We start from the raw sequence: 19,564 nt of genomic DNA on the forward strand, positions 1-19,564 counted from the left end.
TATGAAGCTGCTCTTCTTGGACAGCAGGTGGCAGTACCAGCAGTGCAGTTGGGGAAAAAGTTGCTGGAAGGTTTGTTATTGGTGGGAGATTTGAAAATGAACACTGCCTGTGTTTTTTCTTGCTGCTCTGATTAATATAGAGACAATAAATAATCAGAGAAATAACCAGTCAATTGCCTAACTACTATTTTCTTACCAATCATGAGGCGCCTGGATAGAGTAGATTGAGAAACGTCTGTTTCCTGTGGTGGAAAGATTGAGAATTTGGAGGACACAGATTTTTGGGGTAATTGGCTAAGGAAGCAATGGAGACGTGAGGGTCAGTGAGTGGTTAGAATGCTCTGCCTGAGAGTGTGGTGGAGGCAGGTTCAAGCGAGGCACTCAAAAGGGAATTGTGTCATCATCTGAAAAGTTCATTTAGTGTCACAAGGGGGCTTTCATTAACATTGCAATGAAGTTACTGTGAAAATCCCCTAGCCGTCACACCCCTGTTTGGGTTACACTGAGAGAGAATTTAGCATGGTCAATGCACCCTAACCAGCACGTCTTTCAGACTGTAGGAGGAAACCGGAGCACCCGGAGGAAAAAGGGAGATGGCAAAGCAATGGCACGAGGTGAGTGGCTCATACCGAGAGCCGGTGCTGTCATAAAGGGCCGAATGGCCTCTTTCCATGACATAACAATTCTGTGACTCGGTAATGAAGGGATGATGACAGCACAAAGCTTTCTGAACTTGGTCTGTGTAACAGATCACTGCTCCTCCATCTTCATTTATTAATATTTATCCCTTTCCTAAAAGATGGTAACTTTTACTGGTGTGCAGTCTGAGCTCCAACTCTAGTTCTTACCCAGGTGTGAAATCTGTCAGTTCTCCACAGCAGAGTTAGTTGGAAATGAGACTGAAGGTCATTGGCATCCAATGCAATATTTCCACAACCTGTATCTGAGCAACCACAACCCCCAGCCACATTCGGTGAACTCAGTCGGGGGCAGGAACCATGCCTGAGGTTCCGTCTCCCTTACTCAACAGGGTGGTACCTCAACAGCTGGCCCAACTGAGACATGTTCACTCAACATGGATGGAGGAAGGAACGTGGAACTTTGTGAGGCATTGAGTTTAGAATCACACTGGCGCATTTGGAGGGCAGTTAGGGATGGGCAATAAATGCTGGCCCAGCTGGCAATGCCCACATCCCCTGAGCGAATGAAAAAAAAGCCATTTGGAGTGACCCAGCAAGCCAGTCAGTTGTATTGAACAAGTAACAATGACTCAAAGGAATTTAGCAGTGAGCTTGACACTGAACTATTACTCACACACAAGCCAAGAACAGCAAAGGGACAGCCTATGTTGTTGGTCCCAGACTTGGTCTCCATTCCATTAACTGTCAATGTTGAGTAAGTAAGCTTTTGGTTATGAAGCAAGGTGCCTTGTGTCCCCCCTCTGGGAGGTCACCAACACCAGGGAGATTAGTGAAGAACAAAATTGGCCCTTATTGTCAAGGGGACTAGCAGATAAATGTGTGGGATTAAAGGGATAGGGCCTGGGTGGGATTGTTGTCAGTGCAGGCTTGATGGGCCGAATGGCCTCCTCCTGTGCTATAGGGTTTCTATGAAGCAATTGAGTTTTAATCACAATCTAATCTTTGACTGAATGCAACTTTAATTTACAGATTTATTTTAAACTGAATCCAAATTCTCAAACTACAATTTTGGAACCTGAACTTACATTCTTGCTGGCTAATTGTTCAAACCAGCCGAGGGAGGCCCTGGAGAAGGTCAGAAAGTGACTATCAAAATGATAGCATGTCCTGGACTTGCTTAATCATCAGGATAGGCTCATGGGAATGGGGCTATTCACTGAAGAGTTTGAGTGCTGATGAGAATAGATGTGTCTGGGTGGATGGATTATTTGAGCTGATTACAGAGAGGATATCTCAGGTATGAACATCTCATGAAAAGGAAAGAGTTATGGAACTGCAGTATTTCATTCTCGGAGGTTAAAGAGCCCGTGGTACTATCTCAAAGAACAGCAGGGGAATTCTCTCCCTGATGTTCTGGCCAATACTTATCCCTCAATCAACATTATCAAAACAGATGATTTGCTCAATGCACATTCTTCTTTGTGTGATCTTCTTGTGCACAAATTAGCATTTACAACCATGACAGCGCTTCAAAAGGATTTCAATGGCTGTCTAGTGCTTTGGGATGTCCAGAGGTGGTGAATGTTGCTGTAGAAATGTAGTGATTTCTTTCCTTCTCTCTATGGATCACTTAGCCTGGAACAGATTGTTCCAATGTGTGTTTAGCACAGGTTCCCTGACAGCCTTCGTTGCACCAGGATATGTTCCTGAAAGTCAAGGACATGAGGATTGATTGACTGGTTACTGGGGAGATGATGGTGCAGTCAATGGTGATGTCAATGGACTAGCAATGGCCCATGCTTTAGGGACGCAAGTTCAAATCCCACCACGGCAGAAAGTGGAATCTGAATTCTGTTAATTAAGCTTTCGTCAATTGTTGTAAAAAAACCCATCTAGTTCACTAATGCCCTGTAGGGAAAGCAATCTGAAATCCTCACCCAGTCTGGCTTGCACGCGACTTCAGACTCCTCTGAAATGGCCTAGCAAGCCAATCAATTCAAGGGCAATTGGGAATAAATGGACATCAAGTGTTGGCCTTGTCAATGATTTCCACACCCCATGAAAGAAAAAATGCATTGGTCTTTTTGAAATTGTTCTCGTTTAATGAATACAAATGAATATCTTGCACAGAAGCTTGATCACACCAATCGGCAGTGCTATACTGGGCATCACACCTTAGGAAAGATACATTGGCCTTGGCAGATTTACAGCATGGATTCACGAGAATTACAACAATGTTTAAAGGGTTAAATTGTGTGGAGAGGTTATGGAGATGCGGGCATTGCTGGCTGGGCCATTAAGAGAGTCAACCACATTGCTGTAGCTCTGGAGTCACATGTGCTTACCCCAGACCAACGCCTGCATCTCCACATCATGGTCACATGTAGGCCAGACCAGGTAAGGACGGCAGATTTCCTTCCCTAAAGGGCATTAATGAACCAGATGGGTTTTTACAACAATCATTTGTTTCATGGTCACCATTAAACATTTAATTCCAGATTTTTATTGAATTCAAATTTCACCAGCTGCCGTGGTGGGATTCGAACCCAGGTCCTCACAGCCTTACCCTGGGTCTCTGCATTACTAGTCCAGTGACAATACCACTATGTCATCGCATAATGTTGGCTTGGATTCCACTGAATTTAGATGGTTGAGGGGAGAGATTTAAAATGATGAAGGGTTTGGATAGGGGAGATAGAGAGAATAAAGGTGGTGGAGTCCAGAACATGGAAGCATTTTTGTAAAATTAAAATTCAAGCCAATCAGGAGTGAAAATAGTGAAAATCTGAAACTTGATCCCCACGTAACCCGGAGGTTGGGTAAATTGAAACTCTCACAATGGGATCGGTTGTTATGTGGTGTCTGTGGGGGGAATCTTACCAAAAATGGCAGAGTGTTGGTTCCGGCAAGAAAAGCAGCGTGTGTTTCTCTAGATTGTGCCACACTCTCACCAAAAACAGGTGGGTGTATTTCACACTGTCACATAGGAGGGTGGGGTCTCAACCCAGCTGCACTGATCAGGGCACCATGTTTAAAGGGCGCCCCAATCATAGCAAAAAGTAACCTCCCCCGATCAGTGCTGGCGTTCGCCCCCAGCGCCCCACCCCCGATAGGAACCAGCACTTCCCATGGACAGCAAACACGCACTCAAGACCCCACCCTGTCTCTTTAAGACAGACAAACAAATTTGCCGTCCTGTTTGTGAACAGAACTCCCACTTACCTGACGAAGGAGCAGCAAGCGCTCTGAAAGCTAGTGGCTTTTGCTACCAAATAAACCTGTTGGACTTTAACCTGGTGTTGTGAGACTTCTTACTGTGTTTAGCCCAGTCCAACGCCGGCATCTCCACATCTTTAAGACAGTACAGCAGAAGTGGGTCACCTGACTTGAGGGACCAATGGGAATGGGAGTGAGTAATCACCCCACCTCTCTCAGGCAGAATACATCTGGCAGCCATGTAGGAGACATGTAAAGGCTGGAGTGCTGCTCCAGGCAGCCTAGGGCAACAACCTCTTGTATACAGCTTCCCATTATCAATAAAGCCCTTTTGTTCCTAACAAAATCTGAAGCCTCTTGATGATGTCAGAAGTGTGCCATATTATTACAGAATCAATAGTTATTTTTTGTTAGGAAAGGATATGAAGGGATACAGAGCAAGTGTAAGTGGAATTGCTGTGCAGGTTAGCCACAATCTAACTCTGGTGCAACAGGCTTGAGGGACTAAATGGCCTACCCCTGCTCCCACGTAGAAACAGGACGCTGAAGTTTATACAGTCTGTAACAGGTCTGTACAGGGGCATGGATAGGGTGAACAGTTAGAAGCCATTTCCAAGGGCAAAAATGACAATCCACAAGAGGACACAAGTTCAAGGTAAGGGGGGATAGGTTCAGTAAAGGTGTGCGGGGGAAGTTTTCTTTTACACAGAGGGTGGTGGGAGCTTGGAATGCCAAGTGAGATGGTTCAGGCAAATGTGTTAGTGGCATTTAAGACATATCTGGATCGGCAGGGTACAGAGGGATACAGGCAGTTGGTCTAGATAGGACAACGTGACCGGTACAGGCTTGGTGGGCCGAAGGGCCTGTTCCTGTGCTGTACTGTTCTTTGTAATGCTTTCAATAGTCTTACCTACCATTTCTGAGCTGCCTTACTGATCCTTAGTCTACTCATGTGGTATCTTTATAAGGTAGCTGCTGTCAAAAGAAGCTTACACTCTAAAAATTGTTAGAAATCATGCTGACTTAATTAAATCCTTAAAATAACATTGGCGCAATGAGTTCACACTCTGTCAATGTTGGGAACTGGTTCATGCACACTTAGTTCCCAGAAACTGAAGTATACAACCAAACAAAGCTTGTAGCTGGTGAGAATGTCCTCCCAACAATGTAGGCAGCCTTTCAGATTAACCATAGCTCTAAAATAGAACACATTCAATGTGCAGTATTCACAGTGACAGCCACAAGCAACAGCACAGAGATTCGCTGAGTTACAGTCCTGTTACTTATTCAGTAAGTTACATCCAGTGAAAGGTGCTTTAGGATAAGGGGGAATATTAGGTGAGAAATGCAAACATTCCATTGCCTACATTTCCTGTTTTTGGGAGATTGCATAACTGGAAATGACAGAGTGAGGTAATCTACTTATTCGTGAATTATTCATTTGAATAGCCCAGGTCACCAGTGCTGCCTTAACATGCAAGACATTTTTAAAAATTCATTTGTGGGACATGGGCGTCGCTGGCTGGCCAGCATTTATTGCCCATCCCTAGTTCCCCGAGGACAGTTGAGAGTCAACCACAATGCTGTGGCTCTGGAGTCACATGTAGGCCAGACCAGGTAAGGACGGCAGATTTCCTTCCCTAAAGGACATTAGTGAACCAGATGGGCTTTTCCGACAATGGTTTCCTGGTCATCAGTAAATTCTTAATTCCAGATTTTTTTCCTTGAATTTAAGTTCTACTATTTGCCATGGCAGGATTCGAACCCGGGTCCCCATAACATTAGCTGAGTTTCTGGATTATTGGTCCAGCAATAATACCACTCGGCCATCACCTCTCCTGGTTATATATGTGGTTAAATTCACTTCAAAGTGAACAGAATCACAATGATGGATGTCTATTGTGTAGCAGCTTTAAGAGTGCTGTTGAAATTATCTCAGCAATATCAATGGCCTATAAGTTCATCAATGCACCCACTCATTCACGTATTCTTTTCTTCATTGCATTGAATGGGTAATGAGCTCTGAAATGGTTCTGCGTAAAACAGAGAGGTTTGTCTTTGTAAGCACTCTGTGCAAGTGGCTGACACCTCAAGGCATTTCTTCACAACCAATTAAATACCTTCAAGGAGCAGCCGCAGTCCTAATGTTGGAAACTCAGCAGCTGATACATGCACAGCAAGATCCCGCAAAACGCAATTTGTCCTGACATTGGTCGATAGATAAATAGTGACTTGTAAGCTCAGACAACTCCTTCGAATATTGCTGTGGAATCTTTTACATTCGCTCAAGAGAACAGATGCCACGATTGAACATCTCATCTGGAAGCCGGTACCTCTGACGGTGCGGCACTCCTCAGCACCACCATCTAAAGTTAGCCTTGGTTATTGGTCGAGTCCCAGCAGTGGGGCTTGAACACATACACACTATTTAATAACTTGCACTTGTGTTGGCTATTGTAAACACGAGATGAAATATCTAAATGTATGTTACTTAAAAGTTAGAATTAATTCTGAAATCCTTACTGGTGAACCTAACAGTCACAGGCAGCATGGAAGATGGTTCTTTTTAGGATCTAATTTAAGTACATAAGTACATAAGAAATAGGAGCAGGAGTAGGCCATCTAGCCCCTCGAGCCTGCTCCGCCATTCAATAAGATCATGTCTGATCTGATAGTGGTTTAGTTCCACTTACCCGCCCGCTCTCCATAACCCTTAATTCCCTTATTGATCAGAAATCTATCTATCTGTGTCTTAAACATATTTAATGAGGTAGCCTCCACTGCTTCAATGGGCAGAGAATTCCAGAGATTCACTACCCTCTGAGAGAAGAAGCTCCTCCTCAACTCTGTTCTAAACTGACTCCCCCTTATTTTGAGGCTGTGTCCTCTAGTTCTTGTTTCCTTTCTAAGTGGAAAGAATCTCTCTGCCTCTACCCTGTCTAACCCCTTCATTATCTTATATGTCTCTATAAGATCTCCCCTCAGCCTTCTAAACTCCGACGAGTACAGGCCCAATCTACTCAATCTCTCCTCATAAGCTACACTCCTCATCTCCGGTATCAACCTGGTGAACCTTCCCTGGACTCCCTCCAAGGCCAATATATCCTTTCTTAAATAAGGGGACCAAAATTGCACACAGTACTCTAGTTGTGGCCTCACCAGTACCTTGTACAATTGCAGCATGACCTCCCTGCTTTTATACTCCATCCCCTTCGCGATAAAGGCCAACATTCCATTTGCCTTCTTGATCACCTGCTGCACCTGCAAACTGAGTCTTTGCGATTCATGCACAAGGACCCCCCAGGTCCCTCTGCACAGTAGCATGTTGTAATTTTTCACCATTTAAATAATAGTCCATTTTACTATTATTCCTTCCAAAGTGTATAACCTCACACTTGTCAACGTTATATTCCATCTGCCAGATCCTCGCCCACTCACTTAGCCTATCCAAATCTCTCTGCAGACTCTCCGCATCCTCCACACAATTTGCTTTCCCACTCATCTTTGTGTCATCCGCAAACTTTGTTACCCTACACTCGGTCCCCTCCTCCAGATCGTCTATGTATATGGTGAACAGTTGAGGCCCCAGCACCGATCCCCGCGGCACGCCACTAGTCACCAACTGCCAACCAGAAAAACACCCATTTATTCCAACTCTCTGCTTCCTGTTAGATAGCCAATCCTCAATCCACGCTAACACTTTACCCCCAACTCCGTGTACCCTAATCTTCTGCAGCAACCTTTTGTGAGGCACCTTATCGAACGTCTTCTGGAAATCCAAAAACACCACATCCACCGGTTCCCCTCTGTCAACCACACTAGTGACATCTTCATAAAAATCCAATAAATTCGTCAAACACGACTTTCCCTTCATGAATCCATGCTGTGTCTGCTTGATCGAACCATTTTTTCCAGGTGTCCTGCTATTTCTTCTTTAATGATGGATTCCAGCAATTTCCCAACTACAGACATTAAGCTAACCGGCCTGTAGTTACCCGCCTTTTGTCTACCTCCTTTTTTAAACAGTGGCGTCACATTAGCTGTTTTCCAATCAGTTGGCACTTCCCCAGAGTCCAACGAATTTTGATAAATTACAACCAACGCATCTGCCATTACTTCTGCCATTTCTTTCAGTACCCTGGGATGCATTCCATCCGGGCCTGGGGACTTGTCTACCTTTAGTCCCATTAGCCTACCAAGCACTACCTCTTTAGTAATAGTAATCATTTTAAGGACCTCACCCCCTACAGTCCCACGGCCGTCAATTTACATCATGAGATGCAAGAAACATGGGGCAATCCCTCAGACAACACCTGTTTTACATTTGCAAACAAAAAAGAACATTAACTATATTTTGGGATAGAGAAAAATGTGATTGCTGGGGTCTGAAGCAGCAGAGAGTGCTGGAGAAACACACCTGACCAGTCAAGAGGAAAGATAGTTTAATGACCTGCATTCGAGGACAATGTTTTAGATTCATTCCCAGGAGGTCAGCATTGCTGGCAAGACTGCATTTATTGCCCATCCCCAATTGCCCTCGAATTGAATGGCTTGCTGGGCCATTTCAGAGGGCAATTCCGAGTGAACCACATTGCTGTGGGTCTGGAGTCATATGTAGGCCAGACCGGGTAAGGACGGCTGATTTCCTTCCCTAAAGGACATTAGTGAACCAGATGGGTTTTTACAACAATTGATGATGGCTTCATGGTTATCAGTAAGACTTTTAATTCCAAATTTATTTTTTTTAAACTGAATTCAAGTTTCACTATCTGCTATGGTGGGAATCGAACCCGGGTCCTTAGAGTATTACTCTGGGTTTCTGGATTACTAGTTCAGTTACAGTAGCACTATGCCACCACATATTTTATACATCCATAGCTGCCTTGACATCTGAAAGGAGCCCCACTGATCTGCTGCAAGTCTGGCACTATTGACACAACTGAGTGGCAATTTCAGGTTGCTTCAATGGGTAGCTAAGAGCTGCACATTGCTGTGTACAATCTGCCCCTGTCAATTCAGTCATTTCATTCATTGTACTGAACGATTTGAATTGGAATTGTGTTGGACAAGTCGCCAGCACCATTTTATTCCAATTCTTTGAATCCAAATTACTCTTAACACGTAGCAAAACGTTGAATTAGCAACTTGGTCTGCAAATCCAACAATCTCAGATTTTCTTTCACTTTTGCTTCTCTTTGGCATCTGTCCTAGACTTTGAGATGACCCAGCGGTTTCCCAACTCAACATATTTATGGACTGACACCAAAGATGCTCATGAATTTTACAGTACTCAATAAATCTAGTTAGTATGAAAGCAATATTATAATCAAATACATACCATACTTATTATGGTTGTTACCTGTCATCTTCAATACCATTTGTTCCTTATTAACCAACAGTTTCTTCATAATGGAAAACGATTTTGCTAGGTGTGTCTCCAATAACAAGTCCAGCCTTCTTAGGAAGAGTAAGACTTGATAGAGTAGCTGCGGCTTTACCTTTACCATTACCAGATTGAGTGGATTAATTTTGCTGAGCTGGGAATTTAGTTTCTGGTTACAGGCTGGAAGCTGGAAGAAATCCTCGGACAAATTTTCCCCTGAAGCTTTTCTCAGTACGTGATTGGTTACCTCAACAAGGGCGTCGCAAGGCAGTAGTGTTGCTTTCATCTCCTTCATGCCCTGGTACAGAGTCAGCAAGCTGCTTTCCTGCTTCCCTTTCCTGGGCCTCACACTCCGTGCTGCGCGATGGGAAAGTGGGTAGGTGCTAGACAGGTTGGCTGTGCCATAGCCGGGCACCCGTGGCACATTTATGGAAGAAGTCTGAAGACTTTGGTCAAAACCTGTGGGCAAAAAACAATCAAATGGTCAGAATCTTTTACCAAGATACAGAAATTGTAAACTGGTCCACTAATAGACGCTCACTCCCTGATATCAGTCGCTACACACTGTGGAAAGTCAGAATGACTTGCAGGAGTAGCACCTTTCATGAAATTACTACCTCCCAAAGTGGCTCAAGGCAGATGTACCTTTGAACTGATGTCACTGTTGGAATGTAGGCCCCACAATATTGTTGATGTTTCTACTCCTAGTGGTGCACAAGGCTGATTTTCATCTGTTCCCATAGCAGGTTTTTTCCTGGAACAGGTCACTAGCCTTTCGCCAGAGGCTTATCGCTTGGCGGGGCGCCACTCAGCACCAAGCATTACTGAGCAGGATTCTCTCCTGCTCTTACCACCTGCTACTGGGTCCCACAATATAACAACCAGATCATTTGATTCAGGCAGTGGTCAAGGATAGGTATTGTTGAGGAAACTGAGAGAATCCTCATTCCCTTTCTCAAAATAGCACCATCTGATCTCTCGCATTCACCTGGTAGCAGACAGTTTAACACCTCAGTTTAACACCTCATCTGAGAGTTGGCATCCCCAGCAGTGCAGCACCATACTAGAGGGAAGTCTGGATTATATTTTCAAGTCCTTTTAGTGAGACCTGAACCCATAACCTTCCGACTCAGAGTGAAATCTGCTACTACTGAACCACAGTTAGCTCACGGCAATACAGTCCAATAGGTGCTCCATTACTGGGAGCTTCCCACTTTTTGATCATTATATCAACAAGCGTATTAGGAACAGGAGGAGGAGGCCACTCAGCCCCTCGAACCTGCTCCGCCACTCAATAAATCATGGCTGATCTGATTGTAACTTCGATCCCACATTCCTGACTATCTCTGGGTAACCTTTCATCACCTTGTTCATAGGATCATAGAATCTCCTACAGTGCGGAAGGAGGCCATTCAGCCCATCAAGCCGGCACTGACAACAATCCCATCCAGGCCCTATTTCCATGACCCCCCGTATTTACCCTGCTAATCTTCCTGATACCAAGGAGGCAATTTAGCATGGCCAATCAACATAACCTGCGCATCTTTCAGACTGTGGGAGGAAACTGGAGCACCCAGAGGAAACCCACGCAGACATGGGGAGAATGTGCAAACTCCACACAGACAGTTACCCAGGGCTGGAACTGAACCCAGGTTCCTGGCGCTGTGAGGCAGTGGTGCTCACCACTGTGCCATTAATCAGGAATCTCTCTAGTTCAGCCTTAAAAATATTCAAAGAATCTGCTTCCATCGCCTTCTGAGGAAGAGAGTTCCAGAGACTCACCATCCTCAGAGAAAATAATTCTCTTCAACTCTGTCTTAAATGGGAGATCCTTTACTTTAAACAGTGGCCCCTAGTTCTAGATTCACTGACAAGAGAAAACATCTTATCCACATCCACTCTGTCAATACCCCTCAGGATCTTAAAGGTTTCAATCAAGTCACCTCTTCTAAACTCCAGTAGATACAAACCGAACCGCTCCAACCTTTCCTCATAACACAACACACCCATTCCTGGAATGAGTCTAGTAAACCTTCTCCGAGCTGCTTCTAATGTATTTAGATCTTTCCTTAAATAAGGAGACCAATACTGTACACAGTATTCCAGATGTGCTCTCACCAATGCCCTGTGTAACTGAAGCAAAACCTCCCTACTTTTGTAATCAATTCCCCTCACAATAAATGATGACATTCTATTAGTTTTTCGAATTACTTGCTGTACCTGCAAGCCTACTAGCCTTTTGTGATTCATGAACTAGGACACCCAGATCCCTCTACACCTCAGAGCTCTGCAATCTCTAACCAACTTAGATAATGAGCTTCTCTTTTATTCTTCCTGCTAAAATGGACAATTTCACATTTGCCCACATTATACTCCATTCGCCAGATTTTTGACTACGCGGTTAACCTATCCATGTCCTTTTGTAGCCTCCTTACATCCTCTTTACAATTTACTTTCCTATCTACTGACTCATCTCAATGTTGACACATCTTTGTTATACCACAAAATACTTTAATGTTCCATTTCCTCATATTTCCTCTTATTTTTCCGTGTCCGGAACAAAAGGTCATAATCTGAAAATTTGAGTGAGATATTCAGGAGTGAAATAAAGAAACACATCACAGCGGAAATCTGGAATTCTGTCCTCAGTAGGCTGGGGAGACTTTTGCAACTCTTCAGATTGTGACCAATGGATCTTTGGTGGTAAGAGTATCAAGAAATATGGAGCAACGGTGAATAAATAGGGTTCACATACATCCTACATGTTCATGTACAATCTTACGAAAGTTATTTCCAAACCCCGTGGCCTGGGCCTCGGCACCTCCCTCTGCGACTGGATCCTGAACTTCCTAACTCACAGACCACAATCAGTAAGGATAGACAACAACATCTCTTCCACGATCGTCCTCAACACCGGTGTCCCACAAGGCTGTGTTCTCAGCCCCCTACTATACTCCTTATACACCTATGACTGTGTGGCCAAATTCCCCTCCAACTCAATTTTCAAGTTTGCTGATGACACCACCGTAGTGGGTCGGATCTCAAACAACGATGAGACAGAGTACAGGAAAGAGATTGAGAATCTGGTGAACTGATGCGGCAACAATAATCTCTCCCTCAATGTCAACAAAACGAAGGAGATTATCATCGACTTCAGGAAGCGTAAAGGAGAACATGCCCCTGTCTACATCAATGGGGATGAAATAGAAATGGTTGAAAGTTTCAAGTTTTTAGGTGTCCAGATCACCAACTTTTACAGATGCACCATAGAAAGCATTCTTTCTGGTTGTATCACAGCTTGGTATGGCTCCTGCTCTGCCCAAGACTGCAAGAAACTACAAAAGGTCGTGAATGTAGCCCAATCCATCACACAAACCAGCTTCCCATCCATTGACTCTGTCTACACTTCCCGCTGCCTTGGCAAAGTAGCCAGTATAATTAAGGACCCCACGCACCCCGGACATTCACTTTTTCCACTTCTTCTGTCGGGAAAATGATACAAAAATTTGAGGTCACGTACCAACCGACTCAAGAACAGCTTCTTCCCTGCTGCTGTCAGACTTTTGAATGGACCTACCTCGCATTAAGTTGATCTTTCTCTACACCCTAGCTATGACTGTAACACTACATTCTGCACTCTCTCATTTCCTTCTCTATGAACGGTATGCTTTGTCTGGATAGTGTGCAAGAAACAATACTTTTCACTGTATACTAATACATGTGACAATAATAAATCAAAATCATCTCAGTGTATTATAAGTAGTGGTGGAAGAGGCTGTAGCCTGTTCCCATGTTTTTAAACTTTTCTTATATCTTCACTTTCTCCGTTTCGTTTGTTTGTCATTATTATTTTATATTCTTATGGTGAATTTCTTCAGGTTTAATTGTTTTCTTACCTCTTCATTTGCCCATGGCATACTAAAGCTATTGCTAATGTATGCCCTCCTTCATAATGAATGTACTTTTCTGTAATCTTATTAAAACACTGCATTGTTGTTCCACTGTCCCCTGTGTGCCAATTTCTCCTCCTCCTCCTCTCTGCTAGCTTCTAATCTAATGAAACACATTTTCCAAATCTTCCTTGTACTCCCTCTCTGTATAAATCGATAAGTGCCCTATGTTAAACTCGTAGCACTCATTCAAATAACTTGGCAGGAGCTGTGATGTACTGGCCATATGTTGCAATGCACAAGATTACTGCACAGTGACTGCCTGCTGTACTTTGGTTTTTCTCTGACCAGATAAGTTGGCATCTGAACAGATGTTGTAACAGGTGACACGAGCACCAATCACACATCACAGTTTGTCTGCTGGAGATAGGCTGCAGGAGCAGTGAAATCTATTGGTGATGCTGAGGCAGGTATACAGCCCCAATCTCCTGACTAATCCTCTTTCCATACAGAAACCTGACTAACAATGCAGAGACACAAGTTCAAATCCCATCACAGAATTTCAATCCAGTTAATGCAGTAGATCTGGAATAAATAGCTCGTGTTAGCAGTGGGAAGGAAGCCTGCTGTCCTTACACGATCTGGCCAGTGCGTGACTCCAGATCGACAGTAATGTTTCTGACATTGAATTCAGTTTCATCGAATCCTACAGTGCAGGAGGAGGCCATTCGGCCCACTAAGTCTGCACCGACCACAATCCCACCCAGTCCCTATCCCCATTACCCCATGCATTTAACATAGCTAGTCCCCCTGACACTAATTTAGCATGGCCAATCCACCTAACCCGCACAATCTTTGGACTGTGCGAGGAAACCGGAGCACCCGGAGGAAACCCACACAGACACGGGGAGAATGTGCAAACTCCGCACAAACAGTGATCCAAGCCGGGAATCGAACCCAGGTCCCTGGCGCTGTGAGGCAGCAGTGCTAACCACTGTGCCGCACCGTGGCTCTGAGCTGCCTTCCGAAACGCTCTCACAAGTCATTCATTTTAATGGGCAACAAATGCCAGTGGTGCCCATCAAGCAAGTATAAAAGAGGGAGTGTGAAGCAGTCAGTTCTGATGAAGGGTTGTGCACCTGCTGACATAGGAACATAAGAAATAGGAGCAGGAGTAGGCCATCTAGCCCCTCGAGCCTGCCCCGCCATTCAATAAGATCATGGCTGATCTGAAGTGGATCAGTTCCACTTACCTGCCTGATCCCTATAACCCCTAATTCCCTTACCGATCAGGAATCCATCTATCCATGATTTAAACATATTCAACGAGGTAGCCTCCACCACTTCAGTGGGCAGAGAATTCCAGAGATTCACCACCCTCTGAGAGAAGAAGTTCCTCCTCAACTCTGTCCTAAACTGACCCCCCTTTATTTTGAGGCTGTGCCCTCTAGTTCTAGTTTCCTTTCTAAGTGGAAAGAATCTCTCCATCTCTACCCTATCCAGCCCCTTCATTATCTTATAGGTCTCTATAAGATCCCCCCTCAGCCTTCTAAATTCCAACGAATACAAACCCAATCTGCTCAGTCTCTCCTCACAATCAACACCCCTCATCTCTGGTATCAACCTGGTGAACCTTCTCTGCACTCCCTCCAAGGCCAATATATCCTTCCGCAAATAAGGGGACCAATACTGCACACAGTATTCCAGCTGCGGCCTCACCAATGCCCTGTACAGATGCAGCAAGACATAGAACATAGAACAGTACAGCACAGAACAGGCCCTTCAGCCCACGATGTTGTGCCGAGCTTTATCTGAAACCAAGATCAAGCTTTCCCACTCCCTATCATCCTGGTGTGCTCCATGTGCCTATCCAATAACCGCTTAAATGTTCCTAAAGTGTCTGACTCCACTATCACCGCAGGCAGTCCATTCCACACCCCAACCACTCTCTGCGTAAAGAACCTACCTCTGATATCCTTCCTATATCTCCCACCATGAACCCTATAGTTATGCCCCCTTGTAATAGCTCCATCCACCCGAGGAAATAGTCTTTGAACGTTCACTCTATCTATCCCCTTCATCATTTTATAAACCTCTATTAAGTCTCCCCTCAGCCTCCTCCGCTCCAGAGAGAACAGCCCTAGCTCCCTCAACCTTTCCTCATAAGACCTACCCTCCAAACCAGGCAGCATCCTGGTAAATCTCCTCTGCACTCTTTCCAGTGTTTCCACATCCTTCTTATAGTGAGGTGACCAGAACTGCACACAATATTCCAAATGTGGTCTCACCAAGGTCCTGTACAGTTGCAGCATAACCCCACGGCTCTTAAACTCCAACCCCCGTTAATAAAAGCTAACACACTATAGGCCTTCTTCACAGCTCTGTCCACTTGAGTGGCAACCTTTAGAGATCTGTGGATATGGACCTCAAGATCTCTCTGTTCCTCCACAGTCTTCAGAACGCTACCTTTAGCCCTGTAGTCCACATTTAAATTAGTCCTACCAAAATGAATCACCTCACATTTATCAGGGTTAAACTCCATTTGCCATTTTTCAGTCCAGCTTTGCACCCTATCTATGTCTCTTTGCAGCCTACAACAGCCCTCCACCTCATCCACTACTCTATCAATCTTGGTGTCATCAGCAAATTTACTGATCCACCCTTCAGCCCCCTCCACTAAGTCATTAATAAAAATCACAAAGAGCAGAGGACCAAGCACTGATCCCTGCGGCACTCCGCTAGCAGCCTGCCTCCAATCCGAAAATTTTCCATCCACCACCACCCTCTGTCTTCGATCAGACAGCCAGTTACCTATCCAATCCGGCCAAACTTCCCTCTATCCCACACCTCCTCAGTTTCATCATAAGCCGACCATGGGGGACCTTATCAAACGCCTTACTAAAATCCATGTATATGACATCAACTGCCCTACCTTCATCAACACACTCTCTGCACATCAAGACATCTCTGCTTTTATATTCTATCCCCCTTGCGATATAGGCCAACATCCCATTTGCCTTCTTGATCACCTGTCACACCTGCAGAGCCAGCTCAATCTGTCTCTATACAATTGCTGCCCGAGCTGTAGATTCAACATTCAGAGTTTTTACCGTACTGGATTTCATGCTGATTTCTTCTTAATTAAAGCAGAGTTTGCAGGCACATGTCAATCTGCAGGTGGTCCACTTTGTTCATATTGTGAGGATCCACACAATAACATTTGCATGACTCTGCAGCAGTGGTGGGCAATCTGCAGCCCGAGGCGGGGGAGGGGGGGGGGGGGGGGGTGGGGGGGCAGGGGGCGAGGGAGTGGGGCGGGGGGGGGGGGCGGGGGCAGGGGGGGTGGGGGCGGGGGGGGGGGGTACATGCAGCCCATCCGGGTTCTGAGTGCAGCCCACGAGACATTTTGTTGACCGTTGCCCATGCACAGGGTGGCCACGTTCTGCTGATTTCCGTCCGGGTAGTTTTTTTCCTGCCGGTGTGAGTGAAGTGATTGGCATGGAAAGCAAGGACAAGTGAAGTGAGGTGCGTGCTGATTGCTCACAACACTGACTGCGAGAGCCGTGCGCTCCCTCTGTGCCCAAAGTGTCAATATTTGTTTTGTTTTTAACCATTTGAAGTTGATGATGGTTCTAATAATATAAAGTCTTCAGAATAAACTTGAAACAATCTTCAATAATCGACGTGTCAAACATGTGAATCACAGAATCCCGACAGTGCGGAAGGAGCCCATCGAGCCTGTACCGACCCCAATCCCACCCAGCCCCTATCCCCCTAACCCCACGTATTTACCCTCCTTACCCCCTGACACTGAGCGACAATTTAGCACGGCCAATCCACCGACCCTACACCAAGATGTGCGGGTTAGGTTGATTGGCCGTGCTAAAATTGCCCCTTAGTGTCCTGGGATGTGTAGATTAGAGGGATTAGCGGGTAAAATATGTAGGGATATGGGGGTAGGGCCTGGGTGGGATTGTGGTCGGTGCAGACCCGATGGGCCGAATGGCCTCTTTCTGTGCTGTACGGTTTCTATGATTTCTACACATCTTTGGACTGTGGGAGGAAACCCATGTCTGAGACATAGAAAATGACAATGAAACTGAAGATTTAAATAGTTAACAGAAAAACATGAAAATGACGGATAGTTGAGAAGTCAGTGATCCATCTCTCCTGTCCTGCTTATATAACAACTCGCTCACTCCAGACCCATCCAGCTGTGTAACGCGGACACAACTAAAATCCAGCTGTCAGCCCCCGGCCACTTGTCCTGTCGACCGCGTTTTATGTCAAAGAGCATTTCGCTCCTCTAAGAAGTCAGGCAAAGAAACTGCTCTGCAGCTTTCACACTGAAGGATTTTAGCTCCTTGTAAACTATTCACTCATGACTGAGTGTCGAGCAATGCACAACACGTGATCTCGTTCTGCCCCCACTCCCAAAACCTTGCAGAGTTTTGAGGCCAGTTTCACAAAACTGACGACAAGTGAGGAGATCTTAAGATTTAAAAAATCCCTGGGGGAAGGGGTGAGGATCTGAAGAAATCACAGAATCTTACTCTACAGGAGGCCATTCAGCCCAGCACGCCTGTGCCAACTCTTTCCAAAGCTACCTGATCATCCTCACTTCCCCACTACTGTCACACATTATTTATTTTTCAAGCATTTATTCAACTCCCTTTTGATGGTTACTAATCGAAATCTTCTTTCATCACCCTTCCAGACAGTGAATTTTAGATCATAACACGTGTAAGAATAGTCTCCTCACAACTCTGGTATTTTTAGCCAATAGGTGTTGCCTGGTTACTGACCCGTCCACCAATGGAAGCTGTTTCTTCCGACTTATTTTATCAAAACCTGGGAATCACTCAGCTCTCGAGGTTCCGAAGCACTGGAACAAGTTAAGGTGTACATATTGACAGAGGACATAGGAACATAGGACTGCACAGAGGCCCAAATGATACCTTAACTGTTAATCTTCATCTGCAGATAGACAATTGCACAAAATGTGTGTAGATATTTGGACCAAAACAGTGTTTCATCTCGGAGGCAGTACAAGAGGCAAATGCAGAACCGTATTGAGTGCAAAGGGTGCACATGACATAAAAAACTGAGGGATGACGGAGCGAAAGGGAACAGTAAAACCGACAGAGGAGAGATCAAAGGTTACATGATGAACAGAAAGAGAAGGGGTGAAAGGTAAAAGGACAAACAGGGGGGAGATGATGGTGTAGTGGTAATGTCACTGGACTAGTAAACCAGAGGTCCAAGCACAGAGAAGGAACGGCGATATATTTCCAAGACAGGATGGTGAGTGACTTGGAGGGGGACTTCCAGATGATGGTGTTCCCATGCGTCTGCTGCCCTTGTACTTCTAGATGGTAGCAATCACGGGTTTGGAAGGTGCTGCCAAAGGAGCCATGGTGATTTCCTGCAGTGCATCTTGTAGATGGTACACACAACTGCCACTGTGCATCAGTGGTGGAGGGAATTAATGTTTGTGGATGGGGTGCTAATCAAGTGGGCTATTTTGCCCTGGATGGTGTCCAGCATCTTGAGTGTTGTTGGAGCTGCACCCATCCAGGCAAGTGGGGAGTATTCCATCACACTCCTGACTTGTGCCTTGGAGATGGTGGACAAGCTTTGGTGAGAAAGGAGATGAGTTACTCGCCGCAGGATTCCTGGCCTCTGACCTGCTCTTGTAGCCACTGTGGTTCTATGATTAGTGCAGTTCAGTTTCTAGTCCTTGGTAACCCCCAGGATGTTGATAGTGGAGGATTCAATAAAGGTAATCCTGTTGAATGTCACGGGGCAATGGTTAGATTCTCTCTTGTTGGAGATGTTTTCTGCCTGGTACTTGTGTGGCGTCAATGTTACTTGCTACTTATCAGCCCAAACCTGGATATTATCCAAGTCTTGCTGCATTTAAATGTTGAATGCTTCAGTATCTTGAGGAGTTGCGAATGGTGCTGGAAATTGTACAATAATCGACAAACATCCCACTTCTGACCTTATGATGGAAGGAGATCATCGATGAAGCAGCTGAAGATGGTTGGGCCTAGAACACTACCCTGAGGAACTCCTGCTGTGATGTCCTCGAGCTGAGATGATTGGCCTCCAATCACCACAACCATCTTCCTTTGAGCCGGGTATGACTCCAACCAGTGGAGGGTTTCCCCCCAATTCCCATTGACTCCAGTTTACTCAGGCTCCTTGATGCCACTCTTGGTCGAATGCGGCCTTGATGTCAAGGGCTGTCACTCTCACCTCACCTCTGGAACTCAGGTTTTTTGTCCATGTTTGAACCAAGGCTGTAATGAGGGCAGGAGTTGAGTGAATCTGGCCGAAGCCAAACTAAAATGTCCATTAGCTGGTTATTAGGAACAGACAAACATACGAAATAGAAGCAGAAGTAGGCCACTCGGCCCCTCAAGCCTGTT

General features: G+C 45.2%; 1 protein-coding gene across 1 annotated transcript in view; it reads right to left on the bottom strand.

The window, feature by feature from the left end:
• The window catches only part of LOC144511312 (cell surface hyaluronidase CEMIP2-like), a 165,913-nt gene that overhangs the window by 118,995 nt on the left and 27,354 nt on the right, over nucleotides 1-19,564 (bottom strand). Inside the window, exon 3 of the mRNA XM_078241555.1 lies at nucleotides 9,196-9,699. Within this exon, the coding sequence (XP_078097681.1) occupies nucleotides 9,196-9,699 (504 nt within the window). The remainder of the gene's footprint in view (nucleotides 1-9,195; nucleotides 9,700-19,564) is intronic.

Source organism: Mustelus asterias, chromosome 24, assembly GCF_964213995.1.
Source record: "Mustelus asterias chromosome 24, sMusAst1.hap1.1, whole genome shotgun sequence".
NCBI classification, from domain to species: domain Eukaryota; kingdom Metazoa; phylum Chordata; class Chondrichthyes; order Carcharhiniformes; family Triakidae; genus Mustelus; species Mustelus asterias.